Source organism: Octopus bimaculoides, chromosome 5 (assembly GCF_046866305.1).
Source record: "Octopus bimaculoides isolate indiv1 chromosome 5, ASM4686630v1, whole genome shotgun sequence".
Lineage (NCBI taxonomy): Eukaryota > Metazoa > Mollusca > Cephalopoda > Octopoda > Octopodidae > Octopus > Octopus bimaculoides.
Window position 1 is genome coordinate 440,398 of NC_142932.1, and position 21,156 is coordinate 461,553.

The 21,156-nt window shown below is 36.4% G+C and overlaps 1 protein-coding gene across 3 annotated transcripts in view; it reads left to right on the forward strand.

Moving 5' to 3' along the window:
• The window catches only part of LOC106871250 (ankyrin repeat domain-containing protein 16), a 77,555-nt gene that overhangs the window by 32,251 nt on the left and 24,148 nt on the right, over window positions 1–21,156 (forward strand). For all 3 annotated transcript variants that reach the window (XR_016241810.1, XM_014917603.3, XM_089351911.1), the window contains exons 2-4: window positions 182–304; window positions 4,041–4,138; window positions 6,318–6,469. Coding sequence is in view for 2 of the 3 variants with exons in the window: in XM_014917603.3 (XP_014773089.1) it covers window positions 182–304; window positions 4,041–4,138; window positions 6,318–6,469 (373 nt within the window). In the remaining variant the exon portion in view is untranslated. The remainder of the gene's footprint in view (window positions 1–181; window positions 305–4,040; window positions 4,139–6,317; window positions 6,470–21,156) is intronic.

Below are 21,156 nucleotides of genomic sequence, written 5' to 3' on the forward strand. Positions count from 1 at the left end.
ATATAATATTAGTACTGGATAGCACAGAGTAAATCTGAATGTGGACAAGCTCTATATTGTACTCTACTATGTTTTTTACAAAATACACCATAATGATATATATATATATATATATATATATATATATATATATGTGTGTGTGTATATAATTTTGTTCCTTCTGTTTCATTTTTTTTTCCAGGACACCATTAATGTTAGCTGCAGCTAAAGGAAACAAGGAAGTAATCAAGATTCTTTTAGAAAATGGTGCCAACCCAGCATTGGTCAACAAAGATGGGTGGAATTCTTTTCACATTGCTGTTAGGTTTGTAACCTTTATAATCTGCATTAGTTTTAATTTCCCCTTCATATTTATTGAATTCTACTTTAAAACATGGTTTTTGTAAGTCCCCCTCATCTGTCCACCACTCCACCTGCTTACTTGTCCCTTTCAGACTCTGTCTCACTGACTCTTTTTCACTACTCTTACTTTCCATTTTAACATTGTTTCTTTTAATCTCTACACTAACACCTTACAACAATGAACCTGTTTTAATATATTTTAAAGTTTTCCACATCTTGCCTAAATTCACCATTTTTCTCCTCCTCCTTTTCAGCATGTATGTATCAGAGAGAGAGAGTGAGGGGAATCTTTATTTTTATGAGTTACAAGGCAGTAACCACTAGTACTGGAGCCATGGTAAAGCACTCACTATACTCTGTAAAGTGGTTGGCATTATAAAAGGAATCTGACCACAGAGACCATACTTGAACTGAAACATTTATGTCAATGGTCTTTCAACTCACTGTATCTGTTGAACCATCCAGCCTATACCAGTATATAACACAGGCATAAATGATGATGATGATGATGTGTGTGTGTGTGTGCATAGGTGTGTGTGCATAGGTGTGTGTGTGTGTGCATAGGTGTGTGTGTGTGTGCACGCACATGTGCACATCTTCCCCTCATCTTGACATTTGCAAACTGATTGTAAACAAATTCACCATTCATCCAAATGATGTTTGCAGTCTTCCATGAAGGTATGTCCAGTCATTGAGCTCTTCATTGTTCAGTGGGTTTGGAGAAATACCACATTGTTCAGAAATAGGTGAGAAGTTGTAACAGGAAGAGCATCGAACTATAAAAGACCTGCTTTAATCCTGCCAAAATATTCCAGATATTTTATGTTCAAACTGGGCATATCCAGCCTCTCACACCCACCCTACAAGGTCATTCTAAAAGTGAACAATCGCATCACTGAAATCTCAATGCTACAGGGCAATGCATGATTAATTCAAAACAATGTGAATAAATAAGCATTATATTTGACAGACAAATCTGAATGCTAAATGGTTAACAAGTTCTGTTTAACCCTGACAAGCATGGAAATATGGACATTGAAATGATATAGATCTATATATTTGTGTATGTTTGATTGATTGATTGATAGATCAATATATATATATATATATATATATATATATATATATATATATATATAGAGAGAGAGAGAGAGAGAGAGAGAGAGAGAGGGGGGGGGACATATGTACATGCATGCATGCATACATACATACAGACAGACAGACAGATAGACAGATAGACAGACATACATACATACATATATAGCAGCAATAATATTCTGTTAATACATGTAGTAAACACTGTAGAGACTACAGTAAGAACTAGCTTCATAATACATGGTGTTAGGTAGGGCATCCGACTGTAGAAACCCTGCCACAACAGACAATTGTAGCCTGGATAGCTCCCCAGCTGGCCAGCCCCGGTTAAACCATCCAACCCATGCCAGCATGAAAAACGGACCTTAAATGATGATGATGATGATTATTATTATGGTGTGTGTGTGTGTTTATATGCTTCTGTTTGTCATAGTTGCTGCTAATATGCTGTACTGCTCTTGTATTTGTAGTACAGTGTGGGCTGCACAACAGAGCAGGCTACATCTAATCAATCTTTTACAATTTGAATGGTATGTGCTTGCAAGCAAGGATTGTTGCCAGAATTAAATTTTATATTGATCCATGTAATTGCTGCACCAAGTACTGTGTTTATCAGACAGAGTGGTTGCAGGAATTATGCCATCTCTTTTCTTGGCTACTAAATCAGCTCTGATGCTTTTGTAGCTTACTTGAATCCATAGATGATCAGTTTGTTTTCTTTACAAATCTTTTCCATTGGTATGAACTAAGTAGCATACATGCCGACAAGGTACTCTTTACACAGTCACTGAACTTTCTATACAAAGCAGCTAGTTCTCTCTTAGATCCCACCCTACCATGTTAAAAGAAAAAGAGGACACACTGGATAACATAGTCTCAGATAAACTATGGTTAAAAGAATAAAGATAAAATGGTCATGGATAGACTGCCTTTGAACATGGATCTGTTCAGTTAAAGCTAAAGTGAAGTTAAACCAGTGGTTCTCAAACTGACATCTTTCTGGTACTTCCTCTCCATAAAATATATTTGTGATGTTTTTGTCCTCTCTCCACCTTTTATTTATTAAAACAAAAGAAAATCAAGTTTACATCCATATAATTTTTTTTTTTTCTTTGCCATGGTGTTGGACAAGCTTAAAAGTTTCATCATCATCATCATCATCATCATCGTCAGCATCATTTAAAATCCATTTTCCATACTGGCATGGGATGGACAGTTTGGCAGGAGCTGGCCATACTCCAATTGTCTGTTGCGGCATGGTTTCTATGGCTGAATGCCCTTCCTAACGCCAACCACTTTACAGATTGTGCTGGGTGTTTTTTTTTTACATTTCACTGGCATGGGTGCATTTATACTGCATCTGTACAAGTGCATTTTATATGATACCAGCACCTAGAAAGGGCAAGCCTGTATGTGTGGATGACTGTGATTTTACTTATCTTGACATGTCTTCTCAAATACAGCAAATTGCCATATGTCCCAGTCCTTTGTCATTTCCTCAGTGAGGCCCAGTGTCTGAAGATCCTTTCTCACCACTTCATCCTACATTTTCCTTGGTATACCCTTTCCACAGGTCCCTGCCACAGTGAGAGCTCGGCACTTCTTTACACAGCTGTCCTCATCCATATACATCACATGACCAAATCAGTGCAGTCTTCTTTTCTTGCACACAACATCTGATACCTCTTATACCCAGTTTTCCTCTTCTCAAAAACAGACTTAACTATCTATCAAACAATTTCACGATTATTACAACAATATGTAACTTTCGATCATCAGTATAGTATGGTCAAAATATATAAAAATAAACAAAAGATTCAACATACCAAAATGGTATAAACACGTGTTACCGAGGTGCAATTAAAAAAAAGCCCACTTTTTACATAGATATATAGAGATAAATAATCTTCTATACACAGGGTGTTCATTTTGGTATGTTGAATCTTTTGTTTATTTTCCTATATTTTGACCATACTATACTGATGATTGAAAGTTACATATTGTTGTAATAATCGTGAAATCATTCGATATATAGTTAAGTCTGTTTTTGAGAGTTGCATTTCCTCACGTTCGGTAAAAATGTGTCTATTATGGTAGTTTTAACGTGAGGCATTCTTCTGTAGTAATGCCCTTATATAAATATAAATAAATATATTCTCGTGGAATAAATGATGGATTTTTCCCTTATGAGTTTTTTCACGCTAACCACTTGATAAAATGTTTATAAAAGATTTTATCCTATTATTGGGTCCAACCCATGCTAGCATGGAAAGCGGACGTTAAACGATAAGTAGTATTGAATTAAATAGATAGATAGATAGATTGGTAGATATGTATATATATATATATATATTTATACACACACACACACACAACCACACACAGCATATGTATCCTGGTTTTAGAATAGGTACCCCATGTCCTTGATATTATAGGATGCAACTATCATGTGGAGTGGGGGGGGGGGGGTGAATGTAATATTATACACATCTATACAAATGCACCCATCATTTAATCATTCTGTTTCTTTTGTTTTTATAATGTTATTTTTTTATTTCTGTAAATCATTAAAAATATTTTATCTCTTTTTTTTTAAATTCCAGAGAGGGCAAGTTGGATATCGTTGAAATTTTACTCAACAACAACCCTTCTATATGGAAAGTTTCCAGTAAAAATCAACGCACACCTTTACATACTGCAGGTAATGAAATACCTTACTTAAGTGCACATCCTCTATTGACAAGGAAGTACAGTTACTTCATGAATTTATGTATGTGTGTTCAATATTGTATCCCTCAAAGCTGCTTTTAATTCATATCTGAATTTTTTTCCATAACATGAAACTTTGGGACATAGCAGCAGATGGTTCTTACACCATTTTGCATATAATCATAGACAGCGATTTAGCTTGCTTTAGCACTTGTTTTGTGTATGTGGTACTGACAAGTCACAAACATGACAAAACATTGATATTTATCACTTGTCTAAGATGTCAAAATCATTGTAGAGTAACATGAAATGAAGTCTTTTTGCTCAAGAACACAATGTACTGTGATCATGAGTGCAACACCCTAACCACTCGGCCATGCACATTGATTCTTCTCTTCCATCCCATCTCTTTATCTCTCTTTCTATATATGCATGTATGTGTGTGTCTGTGTGTTTGTGTGTGTGTGTACATGTGTGTGTGTATGCATACATACACACATATATGTCTACATATAACATATACATACATATATGTTTATATATATAGTATATATGTATGTATGTGTGTATAAATAACTATATATATAAATACACATGTATGTATATATATATATATATATATATATATATATATATATTGATAAAAAAGTGTAGGTGGCATACGAGTGGGTATATATTTATAAAAAAGAAGTTTGAAAACGCCAATATATCAAAAATGAATTTTAATTTAAAATTTTGTCAGAGATATTTTTTACATGTTTCCGTTCTTGTAAAAACGAACCTTATCAAAAAGGAATTTCAACCATGTTTCGTGGTCTGCTACCACAACAGCTCCTTTATAGGATCCAGTTAGCTGAAGACATCATCAGGAGGAACCACGTCCGGTTTCGGCCCCTACTCCTCTACCGTTTTGACGTGGCGGGGCCACCCCCTTTCGGAGGTGTCTTCAGCTCTGGTGTTGGGTGCATGTCTTCTTTCACTGTTTGTGACTGTTCTGATTCAACTGTGGAATGTCCCTCGCTATGGTTATTTTCCAGGAGGTTCTGGCCACACGTCTTACGGTTCATCAACCCGCGTTGTTGAATTACTTTCTTCTGACATACCTTCCCTTGGTGGATTAGGATCCAGTTAGCTGAAGACATCATCAGGAGGAACCACGTCCGGTTTCGGTCCCTACTCCTCTACCGTTTTGACGTGGCGGGGCCCCTCCTTTCGGAGGTGTCTTCAGCTCTGGTGTTGGGTGCATGTCTTCTTTCTTCTATTCCCTGGCCTCTTCGATGCAGCATCAACGAGTGTCAGCGTCCGACTGATCGTCGTGTCAAGTTCCCCTTTTTATATCTGCTGCTAGGCTCCAGCAGGCAGCCCCAGCTAGTTGTCACGTGACACTGTCTAAATTTCCCGCTGCTAGGGTCCAGTAGGCAGCACCAGCAAGTTGTCACATGACACTGTCTAAACCTCCCGCTGCTAGGCTCCAGCAAGTAGCTCCAGCAAGTTGTCACATGACACTGTCTGAACTTTAACTGACAATGGAGGGCACAAAGCCACTTCAGTGTCAGCCTGTTTCACCTAGACATGTTATGACTTTCAAGCCATATTCGGTCTTCCCGCTTCAGCCATATATAGAAGCTGGCTTTTTCGACCGCCTCCTGTATCCTCCTTATCAGTTTTCTAAGTTCCGAGTTTGAAAACGCAAATCTTCTCTTGAATAGCGTTGTCATTTTTCTTTCAATGAAATTAAATGAAATTAAATGAAAAGTTCAAAATTGTTCCTTACTGGTGTCAATAGTCCACGTGGGGGCATCTTTTGTTGGTTGTAGTAGTAGTAGTGAGCGTGTTGGTAATGGTAAATGGCAGTGACCTCTGTCCGTGTATATAGGTATGTTGCTGCAAACAAGAAAAATAGGACTCAAAATATGAGTATATGTATATTTTTATTAATATTCAGCAGAAATAACAGAGTGACTTAAAGCCCAAGAGTTTCATGCATTAGTGCCAACACACGAAACTCTTGGACTTTGAGTCACTCTGTTACTTCTGGTAAATATGTATATGTATATAGCTAACTATATATATATATATATATATATATATATATATATATATATATATATTTAGCTAAGGTGTTGTCAGCACCTACTACCAGCACCAACAACATTTATTCTCTGTTCTAGCACTTCATGGTTGTCAAGAAGTCACACAATGGTTGCTGTCTGACTGCTGTCATCCAGTTGATGTAAGAGATGCATGTGGAACGACCCCGTTGATGGATGCCATTCGTAATGGTCATACAGAGGTGGCCGAGATGATGATAAAGGAGTTTCAGGTGAGAACTTTGTTTATTTCACACACACACATCATTGCTAGTCATTAGAGTGCATTTGTCTGCATTGAGAGGTCACAGCTATGGACACATGGTTAGAATGCCATAAGAAAGAATCACAAGACAAATTCTTCAAACCAAGCCAACTGGCAGAAGAATTGGAGGTAGATTACAAGCAAGATGGTTAGATAATATCCGCGCACACAAAATATTTATTAAAAAATGTATAGAAAACAAACATATATGACAAGCTTTCTGCAGTTTCTGTCAACCAAATTCATACACAAGGCATTATACAGTCTGGGAATATGGAAGACATTTGCTCAAGGTGCCAAGTAGTGGGACTGAAACCAAAACCATGGAAGGATGTTAAGCCCAGTGTGCTAACGTTTCTGCCACCTTACAGAGAATCATTCTAAAACATTCACAGTCCAGGTGGTTTGAGAATTCAAAAAGCAAAATATTTGGATGCTGTTCCCATGAGCAGAAATACATTGTAGCAATGTGGTCATGCCTATTTTTGTACTAGGAAATGACATATGTGTACACATACACACAACTGACATGCTTCAACCATTGCTAGCATTAATCCAAGTGAAGTAATTCTTCTTTTCCTCCTGGAAAATGTTATAACTTTTCACTATGTCTCATTCCAGTCCTTTTTACTAACACCAAATTAACCACACATGCATGCATTTTCTGGGTTATATACAGTCATACTAAACATGGTTCTGGGTTCATTCCCACTGCATGGCACCTTGGGCAAGTGTCTTCTGCTATAGCCTCGGGCCAACCAAAGCCTTGTGAGTGGATTTGGTAGACGTGTCTGTGCTTGTCCCCCCTCAATTGCTTGACAACCAATGTTGGTGTATTTATGTCCCCCTAAATTAGGAGTTTGTCAAAAGAGACTGGCAGAATAAGTACTAGGCTTACAAAGAATAAGTCCTGGGGTCGATTTGTTCAACTAAAGGTGGTACTCCAGCATGGCCACAGTCAAATGACAAACAAGTAAAAGAATAAAAGAATATGTACGTGTTTGTGTGTGTGCGCACACATACATATATACGCATACATACACATACATGTACATCATATATATAAGTGTGTAATTATATATCATTGTATATGTGACCAACTCAAAATACCACTTTGAATACATCACACACTTAGCAAAACTTTGAAGTTACAAACAATATAATTATTAGAAATATTAGACATTACACTTGTAATGAGTCATTTATTCAGTCAATGCTTGTTTTTTATGTATATAAAAAAAAGACTCTTCTTTAACATGATACACACAAATCTCTCCCTCTTTTTCTCTTTATATACACACACATACACACACACACACACACACACACACACACACACACATGCAAACACGTGCACACACACACAGAACACTCATACAAATACACACACACTGAGGCACATAGAGGCATACATCATATGTGCATTTGTGCTTGTGTGTGCATACATATCAGTATATCTATATATATATATATATAGATATATATATATATCTTGATAATACTAAAACTCTATAGATTTTTTGTGTATACCCAATATATCTCAGAAATAGTATATTTTATCTGAATTTTTTTGCATATTTATTTTCATACTTACCTTCGGCAGTGCTGTACAAATTTTTGTGATATTTTAGACTTTATTTATTAAAGAAACCGTTTAAGCACAATTTTTGTTTGCTATCTCTGGACAAAAAAACCCCCATCATTTCCATGACTTCAACATACATACACACACATAAAATGAATGTCATAGTTTGTCAATCAACACAAACACACGTCTGTTATCTGTGACATATACACACGCATAGTCTTTACACTCTGTATGTATGTGTATGTGAAATGGATGTGTGTGTGTGAAAGGGAGAGAGAGTAAGTGAGTGAAGGGGTGTGTTGTCATGTATATGTACATACATCAATACATATGCATACATCTTTTTTTATGTACATGTGTGTGTGTGTGTGTATGAGAGAGAGAGAGAGAGAGTGTGTGAACATGTGTGTTCTCATGTATATGTAAGTTGCATTCTCTCTCTCTCACACACACACACGCACATCCATTTCATATACATGTTCATACATCTTTCACTTTCTCCTCTCTTTCACTTTAAAACAAAAGTAAATAAATAAAAATTTTTACTGAAATTAACAAACAAAACCAGCTGATCCTGATGACAGTTCTGAGAGTCAAAACAACAGCCCTGAGAGTCAAAACGAAAGATCACCCCAAGGGAATATCATTACAAACAATTTTATAAAATTTTGAGTGCATTCAACGTATCTCAGCTCCAAAGATTTGGCTGCTATTTCTAGCACGCCCTGCTACCATGTAACAGATGTTTGTGATAAAGTACTGGAAATACCTGTTACATGGTAGCAGGGCGTGCAAGAAATAGCAGCCAAATCTTTCCTTTTCTGGGGGAAAGGAGCCATTTACATGTGATTTTGATGTCACATTTGTTGAAAGCATGCAAAATAACCTGGAAAAGAAAAAAAACCCACAAAACAAAACTCTGTTGCTGGGAACTCAGACTTTCCCGGTGACCCAACGGGTAATCTAGTATAAATGACTATAAATGCTTCACACTACATGCATTTAGCATTTTATGCACTTCTAATAGTTTCACATACATAAGTTCGTTTATCAAACACTAATTGAACATACTTATGTACATGAAACTATTAGTAGAGCATTTAATGCATGTAGTGTGAAGCATTTATAGTAATATTAGATGCTCATTAGCTGGAGTGCTCTTTTTATTGATTTTTACACAAATTAATTTTGTGTAGTAAGAAGCTTGTTTCCCAACCACATAGTTCTGGGTTTAGTTCCACTGCATGGCACCTTGGGCAAGTCTTCTACTGTTGCCTCAGGTCGACCAAAGCTTTGTGAGTGGATTTGGTAGACAGAAACTGAAAGAAGCCCATCGTATATCATCATCATCATCGTCGTTTAACGTCCGCTTTCCATGCTAGCATGGGTTGGACGATTTGACTGAGGACTGGTGAAACCGGATGGCAACACCAGGCTCCAATAGCAGAAATATCCAGCGTTGCCTGGATTAAAGAAAATGATGAAATTCGAAAATGCCTTTTAGATCTCTAACATGACACATGGATTATGCAGTTCTCAACAGTAATTAGCTGAGGTACAAACTATTAATGTCAATAACATATTTTGTCCAATGTTCTCACTGTTAAAATTGTTAAAAAAAACAGGTAGTTCTTTGTCTTTGCAATCACCTTCAATTGTCAGTACTTATTTGAAACACATTGAACCTGAAAATGGATAAACTTGAGAAGAACCAGCCTGCAGGCACTCCTCTCCTGTTAAAAAGTACATCAACTCCATGCAAAATACATTTAAATGAACATTCATTATAACGGCATTCCCACAGGCATTCTTTTCAAGTTATTTCGATGTTACACTCGCTTGCCCTAAGCCTTATTGCACGCAAATGGAGAAAACGTTCACTGCGTATATATCGATTGCTGTACGCCAGCGTCTAACAGCTTTGGCTTTTTAATGCACAAAAAATTGAAATTATTTTTTTTTCTGTGCCTCTGATTAAAATTTCCGAAAAACAAACCCAGCCACATTACTTGGAAAAAATAATCATTATTGTGCTGGTTTTTCATAAAATTTCGCACATGGGAAAGGCAACAAAATCGCCCCTCCCCACTTTGAATGGGATATTCCTATCTTAAAAAGTAATAATCGATTATCTCGGTAACCATGGGAGTTGGAGGGCAATAAAAATCTCCTGAACATGAGCGGACCATGCTGCTGCTCTGTGCTGAATTTCACGCGATTCCACTGCACCGTTCTCGAGTGAATCTGCCGACACTCAATCAATCAATCAATCAATCAATCAATCAATCAAGAACACTGCAATTTATAGTATAGATAACGATAGACAAAAATAGAAAACAAGACAAACAACATAAAGAATGACCCTTCATCAGTTGTTGGCTGTTTTTCTACTCTCATATTTCAAGCATTTAACAACAATATACGCTTTTGATAAAACAGTTGCTCCTGCAAAGCAAATTAAATAAAATTTGGGATTTTGTGGAGGGTCAAAATTGGTAACACAAACAGGACAGTGAAAACAAACAGGAAGGGCTGCTAAGCCTAAACAAGGTTGTGGTAGCAAACGTGTAAATCATGCTTGTACAGGAGACAGACAAGAACATGTCCTCCTTGTTCATATATGCGTGTGTGTGTGTGTGTGTGCACGCGCGCGCACGTGTGTGTGTGTATCATTATCATCATCATCAACAACCCCAATACTTTTTCTTTAGGCCTGGTACAAGGTGACATGTTACATCTACTGCTCATGAGTGAGAACATTTCCTCTGATGGGACTGTTTCACATTTACCAAAATTCACTCCCAAAGGGTTTGAACCTGAATCAGCATATTTACAAAGGGAACTTTCTAACTTCACAACTATCACCAAACTCGTTTTTTTTTTTTTGTATGGGATTGATATATTTGAATTTTTATTGACTTTTTAAATTGCATTTAAGGAACGGTAGTGTCCTTTGATTATAGGTTTTCAATGGACAAGTCACTCATTTACTGCATTTCTGATGGAGAGAATGATAAAGGATTTTATTATGTGCTACTTGGGCAGAACAAATACCATTTTTCATTTGAAAGTATTTTTTCCTTTGTTTTTTTTTTCTCACAGAAGTTTTGCAGATAGACATTGACAGTGAAAACAGACACACACACGTGTATATGTATGTGTATGTATGAATTTTGTAAAAGCTGGTATTTTTCTAACGTAATAGCTCTCAAAACTGACAAATACAAAGCTCACCACCAAAAAAGGACATTAGTGAAATTTTCTTGGCACCTTCACTATTTATTAATGAGGAAACAAAATAGAGTTTACATCTATGTGATAACTCTTTTTTTATGTTTTTTTAATGCACTGTCAGTATTTGGTCTGTGGTGATGTATTTGCAAAACAAACAAAAGTAAGAATTATAGAGATATAAACTCAATTTTTTGCTCTTTATTAATAAATAGTGAGGTTGCCAAAAAAATTTCACTAATATGTTTTGAGCTACTGCCATAGGGCGTAAGAAAAAATATCAGCTTTTACAAAATTCTTAAATAGAATAAAAATTTAAAAATAAATATTCCTAGATTCATCCAACTCCTGCTGAGGAAAGCAGAAAATGTGTCATTGTGTATATGGCAGAGGTATGTAAGAGCAAAGACCAAATCCTGAGTGAATAGTAAAACAAAATAGACATACCATGGGTGGAGTGGTTGCAGTTGATTCTGCTTTGGTAACAAGCTGAGAGGGGAAAAAAAAACATGCTACAATGTGGGCCAAAAATAATTTAGACATTTTCTGGTAACATCATTGCTTCTTGGTACTACCTAAGGGAATAATATTGTGAGAAAGTATTAACCCTTTTGGTACCATATTTTTGTTGACACATATTAATTCAATTAATTTTGAAAATATTCAGTATTCAATATTCAATATTCAATAATTAATATTCAATAATTAATATTCAATAATTAAGAATTTAGTAAACTAACTTCATGATCATTAAACTGGTGTTTAAAACATAGTTGTTAAGTTGCAAATTTGATGGAAGGTTTTAATTTATATCAATAGAAATCTTGCAGTTGGAATCAAAGATGGTCTTGGACAGGTTGGTATCAAAAGAGTTAAAAATCATGATGATCTCCAGTTGACACTTGATAAAGAGAAAGGAGTCAGAAACTAAAGGATCATTTTACTTTCAAACATTATTGTTTGTCAAGAAAACTTTTAGAATACTTCAAACATCTTTTGAAATCTGTTAAAAAGCAGTCTGCAACATTCAGCAAGAAATTGAAAACATCAGCTATATCTCAAGAAACAAGTTACTTTGTTGCCAAAATAATATCCAAAAACAAGGAACAGCATACTATTACAGAAACTGCCACAAAATGTTGCTGTTCAGGTATGGGTTATGTGGTTGAGAAGATTGCTTTGCAACCATGTAGCCTCAGGTTCAGTCCCACTACGGGGCACCTGGGTCAAACAAAGCCTTGTAAGTGAATATGGCAGGCTGAAACTGAAGAAGCCTATCGTGTATGTGTGTGTACACATGCGCATGTGTGTCTGTGTGTACCATTGTTTTGGCATCACATCATGGTTCTAAAAAAGCATCATCATCATCATCATACAAGTGATGGTGTTCATTTTTAGTCTCATGTGGAAAACCTGTCTAGCCATGAGAAATATTGGTTTCAACTTTTGGCATCAGGTCAGCAGTTTTGAGGGAAGAGGCAAGTCAGTTACATCGACCCTAGTGCTCAGCAAGTACTTATTTTATTGACCCCAGAAGGATGAGAGGCAAAGGCAATCTTCATGGAATTTGAACTCAGAACATAAAGATGGATGAAATGCTACTAAGCATTTTTTCCCGGTGTGCTAAACCATGGGAAATATTAAAGATAGTTTCACAAATGTCAGCAGGTGTAAATGGGTTGGCACTATTATTGGTTTTCTGAAATTTTAATCATAAAAGAATTATAGAACTATTCCTGCTCTGTCGAAAAGTTCTTCTGGAAACTAGAGGTGAATATCCATTAAAATCTTCTGATAGGCGCAGGAGTAGGTGTGTGGTAAGTAGCTTGCTTTCCAACCACATGGTCCTGGGTTCAGTCCCACTGCATGGCACCTTAGGCAAGTGTCTTCTACTATAGCCTTGGGCCAACCAAAGCCTTGTGAGTGGATTTGGTAGATGGAAATTGAAAGAAGCCTGTCATATATATATATATATGTGTGTGTGTGTGTATGTATGTATGTATGTATATGTTTGTGTGTCTGTGTTTGTCCCCGCCACCATTGCCTGACATTGATGTTGGTGTGTTTATGTCCCCGGCTCACGAAGAATAAGTCCTGGGATTGATTTGTTTGACTAAAGGTGTTGCCCCAGCATGGCCACAGTCAAATGACTGAAACAAATAAAAGAATAGTTTCATGAAGGAGAACAACTTGCGAAGGATAAACTGTGTAGGGCTATGTACAGCTAGTGCACCTCAGTGACTGGTTCACTAAAAGACTTGTCACCTTTGGTAAAGATTTCTAACCAACCACCCATTGCATTTTACATCAGAAAGCAGTAACTGTAAAAACAATTGAAAGTAGTTTATGGAAAAAAAGTTGTTCAAATAGCTACTTATACTGAAAGTATAATTCTTGAATCAAAATTATTTGTGAAAAGAGGGGAGCAAAGTTTCACAATTTTATTTTGCACTGTAATTCATAGGCTCTCAAAAGGTCAAGTGCTTTGAATTTAGAGGAACAATATTTAAACTTTTCAAAGGGAATCAACTAACTGAATTTTGTAATTTAAATCAAAATGGGTTTTGGTACTGAAAATGGCATGCTTCTTTGGCATATTTTAACATTTAAATAGCAAAATGCAGAAGGAAAAAATACTTTTACATCAATTTATAACATTTGTGCAATGCAAGACAAATTTTTTTATGTGAGCTATTTGTGAGATTTGGCATCCCAGACATGATAGTGTCTGACAATGGAATGCCATTTGTGTCTTTTGAATTTAAAAAGTTCTGTAAAATGTTTGCTATAGATTTTATGTCCCAGATTTAATGGACAGGCAGAACACTTTGATGATGCATTCAAGAGAGCCTTAAGAAAGTCGAATAAGGAAGGCATGGATGAGGTAACTCTACAACAATTCTTAAGAGTATACTGTGTGGCACCAAATCCAAATATATTAGCAGGTATGTCACCAGCAGAGCTGATATTTGTGAGGAAAGTAAAATCAGTCTTCAACAAATTGCTACTAAGCAAAAAGAGAAAAATTGCAAGGGAAAAATCCAGCAAGATTTTGCAAAATTGGTGAAAAGGTATTTGTGAGGTCATATAAGAACAGAAAACAGTTGGGAAGATAGCATGATTACCAAATGCATAGGAAAAATGCTATACTTGGTAAAAAGTAGAAAAGGCGTATACAAGAGACACATGAACCAACTGAAAAAAGGATTTGTTGAGAGCAAACTCAAGAGAATGGAAGAACCAATGAAATGGGTATATGATATTTTTCAAGTACCAACACCATCACAGGTGATTGAACCCAGGTGCACAAGCATACGAAAAAGAAAATGTATAGAGTTCCTGGAAGTGGATGCCAAACAGAAAAAATATTAAATGTGTAACTAAGGAAAAAAAACTCAAAAAAAGGGAGGTGGGGGTGATATAAAAAATATTGCTATTAAAAGAAATAAAATTACACTCCCTAGCAAAAAAGAAAACTTAAAAGGGGATATGTTGTGGGGATAATAGTAATAATGGTACACCCCTCCTACGTGACAAGTGGTATGTGCTAGTTGCTATAGATAAGGTGATGTTGGTCAGCGTCAAGAGAGAGTATTAAATAAACAATCATAGATAGTTGTGGTTTTACTTGTCTTACTAACTCTACTGCTATATCACAGTGGGCATTATAACAGTCCAATGTTAAGGATTACAACATGACTGAAACAAGTAAACGATAGAAGATAAAATATGAAATATTTAGTTTCACTTACAAAACTTAGGATGTGAAAAATCCTATTTCTTTAAGTACATCTCCAATGTGAAAAATTGGGAAAACTCAGCTCTAAACTAAATCTGCTTTTCTTGATAGATGAGTGATTATAGTGTAACAGTCTCCATCAAGTCAGTGTTTCTCATAGTTGAAGGGTAGCTATGTCAATTGCTGTATTCCTTAAAATCAAAATGGCTTCCAACTTTTTAAACTTGTCAAGCACCAAGGTGAAGAGTTAGAGGTTAAGTTTGCCTTTTATCTTTCTGGAGTTCCTAAAGGACCAAATGTAGGGCTATGTAGACTGGTGGAATTGTAATGCTCAGAATGCTTTGCAGCATTTGTTATGACTCTTTCCTTTTGGGGTTCAAATCCTGCCATAGCCTACATAAGTAGTAGATTTAATCCATCAACTGGTGTAACAGCTCAATACTGGTCTTGTGTGCCTTTAATGAAGCTCATACAGTTGTAACAATTTGGGTCAGTCTGTTGTTTGAGGAGATACTTTTCTCCATCCCTGCCTACAAGTCATAGATGCTCTATAAAGGGTCACAGGCATTGATCTACTCGTCTTACAAGGTCTTCTCTGTAACCCTTTAGCATTCAAATCATTTTGTCAAATGTAACACATATTTATTTACATATTTATTTACATTTATTTACATTTATTTACATATTTATTTACATTGTGGTGCAGGAGTGGCTGTGTGGTAAGAAGCTTGCTTCCTAACCACATGGTTCTAAGTTCTGTCCCACTGCGTAGCACCTTGGGTAAGTGTCTTCTATATAGCCTCAAGCCAACCAAAGCCTTGTGAGTGGACTTGATAAACAGAAATTGAAAAAAGTCCATCATATATATATGTATAAATATGTGTGTTTGTGTGTGTGTGTGTTTGTTCCCCACCCCCACTGCTTGACAACTAGTGATGGTGTTAACATCCTCATAACTAAATGGTTCAACAAAAGAGACTGATAGAATAAGTACCAGGGTTTAAAAAAATAATACTGGGATTGATTCATTCGACTAAAAATTCTTCCAGGTAGTGCCCCAACATGGCCAGAGTCTAATGGCTGAAACAAGTGGACAATAAAAGATGAAAGATTGTTTTGAATTAATCATGCATTCTCTTGTAGCTTTGAGATTGCTAGTGATGTGACTGTAAACTTTTAGAATGATATTGTAGGGTAGGTGTGAGGGGCCAGATCTAACTGGTGTGAACACAAAACAGAATATTCGACATTTCCTGTTTAAGTACTAAAGGGCTAATAAAGAGTGAGAGGGTAAAAAAAAACTTCACTAATATCTTTTGGTGGAGGTTAGTAATAGTCAGTTTGACAGCTGCTGCTTTAGGCTATTAGAAAAAAAAAATATATATATATATATATATATATATATATATATATAAGCTTCTACAAAATTCATAAATGTAGAAGGAAAATTTTAAAATAAATATTCTTAGATTCATCCAACTCCTGCAAAGGAAAAACTGAGAAGTGAGTCATTGTGTATGTGGCAGTGACATATGAGAGTAAAAACCATATCCTTGGTGAATAGTAAAACAAAATAGACACAGCATGGGTGGAGTGGTTACAGCTGAATTTGATTTGGTTTCAAGAGGTGGGTGAAAAAATAATGTAAGTGGGCCAAAAGAATCCAGACATTTTCTAATAAACATCACTGCTGCTTGACACTGTCTAAAGGAGCTGTGAAAAGGTTTTGAAATCATAATGATCTCCAGTTGACATCTAAGGAAGAGAAATGTCTCACAGTGCAAGCTGTAGGTAGAATATAAATTATAGATAAAATAATTAATGAGTGGTGGAAGCATGTAACTTCATAGTTACATGTCTCCTCCTCTTTTCTTCTTCTTCTTCTTCTTCTTCTTCTTCTTCTTCTTCTTCTTCTTCTTCTTCTTCTTCTTCTTCTTCTTCCTCCTCTTCCTCCTCCTCCTCCTCCTCCTCCTCCTCCTCCTCCTTCTTCTTCTTCTTCTTCTTCTTCTTCTTCTTATTGCCTACTTCCACTGCACTACTCAACTCCGTGTGCCTTGAGTATGTGCAGTATTTTGTTTGTTTTTACTGTATCAAAAGTGGTAGTAGTAGCAGTTCTTGCAGTTCTTGCTGTTGTTGTTGTTGTTGTTGCTAAAGTCAAGGCAGCAAGCTGGACAAAATGTTTAGCAGCATTTCGTTCATCTTTACTTCCTGAGTTCAAATACCACCAAGGTCAATTTTGCCTTTCACCCTTTCAGGGTCAATGATGTAAGTACCAGAAAAGTACTAGGATTGATATAATTGACAAGCCCCCCCCCCAAAAAAAAAATGACTGGCCTTGTGCCTATAGTAGAAAGAATTATTATCATTATTAAGGTGGTGAGCTGACAGAATTAAAAGCATAGCAGTAAAATGCTTAGCAGCAGTTCATCTGTCTTTATGTTCTGAGTTCAAATCCCACTGAGGTTGACTTTGCCTTTCATCATTTCAGAATTGATAGAATAAGTACCAGTTGAACACTGGGGTTGATGTAATTGACTAGTCTCCCCACCACCACCACCACCACAAGTTCAGGGCATGTGCCTTTAGTAGAAAGGATTTTTTTATTATTATTATTATTATTATTATTATTATTATTATTATTAAGGTGGCAAATTGGCAGAATCATTAGCATGTCAGGCAAAATGCTTCGTGATATTTCATCCATCTTTATGGAGGAGACAAAACATGGAAACAAAACTTAATCAGGTTTTTGACAGACCAGGATGGGCATATGCTACATGGTTCCGAGTAGATGCATGTGATTTTACAGCAGCACTTTGTATCACTGTTTCAAGAGGGTGATGAGTCAGTGATGGTAGTAGACTTTAGTTCATACCTGGACACTCTGCCGTGGCTCTTAGCAGATGTGAGATTTGATGGAGAGCCAATAATGGCTGTCAAAATATAGTAGGGGATGAGCATTTGCACAAGACACAAATCACCCAGATTGGCTAGTCTGCCTTGTAAATTCTGAGTTCATGCATGGTTTGTTTGGCGACTTTTTGGCAGACATCTACTGTAACTAGCAGCAGAATGAGAGAATTCCTAATGCTAGGGCAGTAGTAACAATACTGAAAAAGGATGCAAACAAAGGGGATGTGCTCAACAATTTTTGGCTCATAACTCTGCTGAATACAGAGTTGAAGATTTTGGTCAAGGTATTTATGAAAAGATTGGCACTTGTCATCATTGGTTGCACAGAGGAAGCACAAATGTGTGCAAACCCAAAACAGGTCTATCCAGACAACCTCTACCTTATGAAATACATTATAGAGAGGGCTATGACCAAGGCTAGTATTAGCAGGACTCTGGTGAGTTTGGATCAGCCTTTAGGGTTAGGGTTAGGGTTAGGGTTAGGCTTGACCAACATTACTTGGAAGGCATCCTGAAATTGGCCAGAATACCTGCTTTCAGAGATTGGCTCACTACAATGCACAGCAGTGTCTACTCAGTGGTCAAAGAATACAGCCACCTATCAGAACCGTTTTGCATCACATGCTTAGTCTGTCAGGGGACTGATGTGTGTCCCACTTAAGCAATCTATAAGAGGGTTTGTAGCAGGGAAGTGTCCTCCTTTAATCAAGTGGGTAAGGCAGTTTTCCTCTGACTTGTGGCTATGGCAAAAGAGTTTGTTTGGTGGACTAGGTTGAAAGGTATGTGAACAGAGACATTCTTTTTCAGTAGAGCTCTCATTGATTTTTTAAAGTTTTACGTGAAAAGGAAAATAAGGGTTGAGAACAAGATGCTGTCCTCAAGTGAATTTATTGAAAGGTGAGTGACAGTGGCAAAATACCAAGAGTGGATGGCACCACTCTAAATATAAACCTGTGAGTCAGAGAAATGGAACTAGAGAGAGCTCTTTCCCTTGGTGTTCAGTGAGATCTTGAATGGTGAGGTTCCCCTAATTGATCCTAGAGGTCTTCCTGTATCAAGAAGATCACTATCAACTTTTTTTTTTCTTAAAGAAAGAAATGTATTCTCGGTATACTTCTTTTATTTATGCTGTGTACTGTGTATCCTCTTTTTTTTCTTTTTCGTCATTTCATTCTATGTAAACCTTTGCCCATTGCACCTGTCTTTGTCCCTCTCATCCATCACCCTGGTGGCAAATAAAGAAAAATAAATGTTATTATATCACCATCATCATCATCATCATTATATAATTATCCTAATCTATAGTGTGGTAAAGAAGTAAAAATGGTAGAGTGCCAAACAAAATGCAGATATATTTTTTGACATATTTTACATTCTATGTTTGAATTCCAGCAGAGTTCATGTTGCCTTTCATTCTTCCTGTGTTTATAAAGCTAATAATAATAATAATCCTTTCTACTATAGCACAACACATACAAACTCCTTACATAATTTCCCACTTACACTATAACACATCCCACACAACTCACATTCAGTAGAATGAGAGAGCCTCTATGTAACCACTTGTTCTACTAGAAATAACAGTCAAGTCTCCTTCAAATCACATCTTCCTGTCTGAAAAAATGCAAATGTTGGATAATATGGAATTAGATTCCTTACACTTAGAAAGAAAGCGGGATGGTCACTGGTGGAGAAAATTCTAACTGGGCCCCACCTGCGAGGTCATGCGCTGTTTATCTTGATATGAGACCACTATGTCGCGCACATATGGTTGTGATGCATGTGCCTGGTGTACCCTTATCAGATGGGTAGTCATGATGGGTATAATGGGCTTCGTATATTTTACCCCGGTGTCACTTTGATGGCATGCCCTGCTCTCTCACTCAATAATAATAATAATCCTTTCTACTATAGGCACAAGGCTAGGAATTTCTTTCTCTATGCTTTTCATTTGTTTGCCTCTCTTTTTGCTATGATTGACCTAAAGGCCCAACCATCCACATGACTTCCTATACAAAAATTACGTTTTGCTAACATTGGGATACTGAACACTCATGATAAGAAAGGAGCAACAGGAAAATTCCACTTTAAACCTTCAAACAGTGCTTTCTCACTGGATAAGGGACTGTGAAATTTGATATTGCAGTCTGGTTTTTGTCGGTACACATCATCAAAATAACACATTTTCCCCCTCCAAGACAACCATATCAGTAACAGCAGCAACGATGTAAAATGTTTGGAAACTTCCTGAAATCTTCCCAAAAGCAATAAATCTTTTATCCTTTCAAAAGGAATAAAAAAATAAATACTTGTAACACACTAAGGTTGAACTGCATAAACTATGCCATATACATATTTGTATGTGTTTTATATCACATTTATGGTAAACATCTTTCCACATCTACTCCTCTGCGTGTATAGGCTTTTCTTTTGGTTTGAAGGAAGGAGTTGTAACTATAGCCTATGTAGGCATTCCAAGACTGTTGGGAACAATACTCCTGTGAGTACAATGAATATGCCATGACAGAATATTGAAACATTTGTTTTCATTTGAATGTATTCAATAACACAACATAGCAACAGTCAAACTTTACACTGGTAGCAATCAATCTTCCAATGAAACAAAGGAAACTATGTTTTCATTGATTTTTATAAATTGCTGGTACTATCCCTCAGTCACGACTCATGGCAAACATTACTCTAAGATTAATGCCAACATCATTCCACTTGAACAGTTGCAAGTCAATGATTATAGAGAAAACATGCCCAGAGAGGGATTTCGAGATGCCAGCATTCTGCAAAAGAAAGACTGAGAATAGTGGTTTGTGCAGAGGTAGTACAAGACTAACCAGTCCTGAAAAGCAGAGATCATTGTAGTTACAGTAGGAAAGGCAGAGAGACAAAAGACAGCATGCCTGTGGGTTAAGGGCTGGGCTATGTTTGTGAAAGACCTCATGTCTATCAAGCAAGTGACCTTTCTTTGGGTGCAGTCTGATATATTTGAACATACACTGCCTTTCATATACATGAATATATGTATGCTTAAACATATATATATACATATATATATATATATATATATATATATATATATATATATATATATATATATATATATATATTTCGTATGTGTATTTCGTGTGCAAGATTCTTGCCAAATCATACATTCAAAATAAATGGAAGT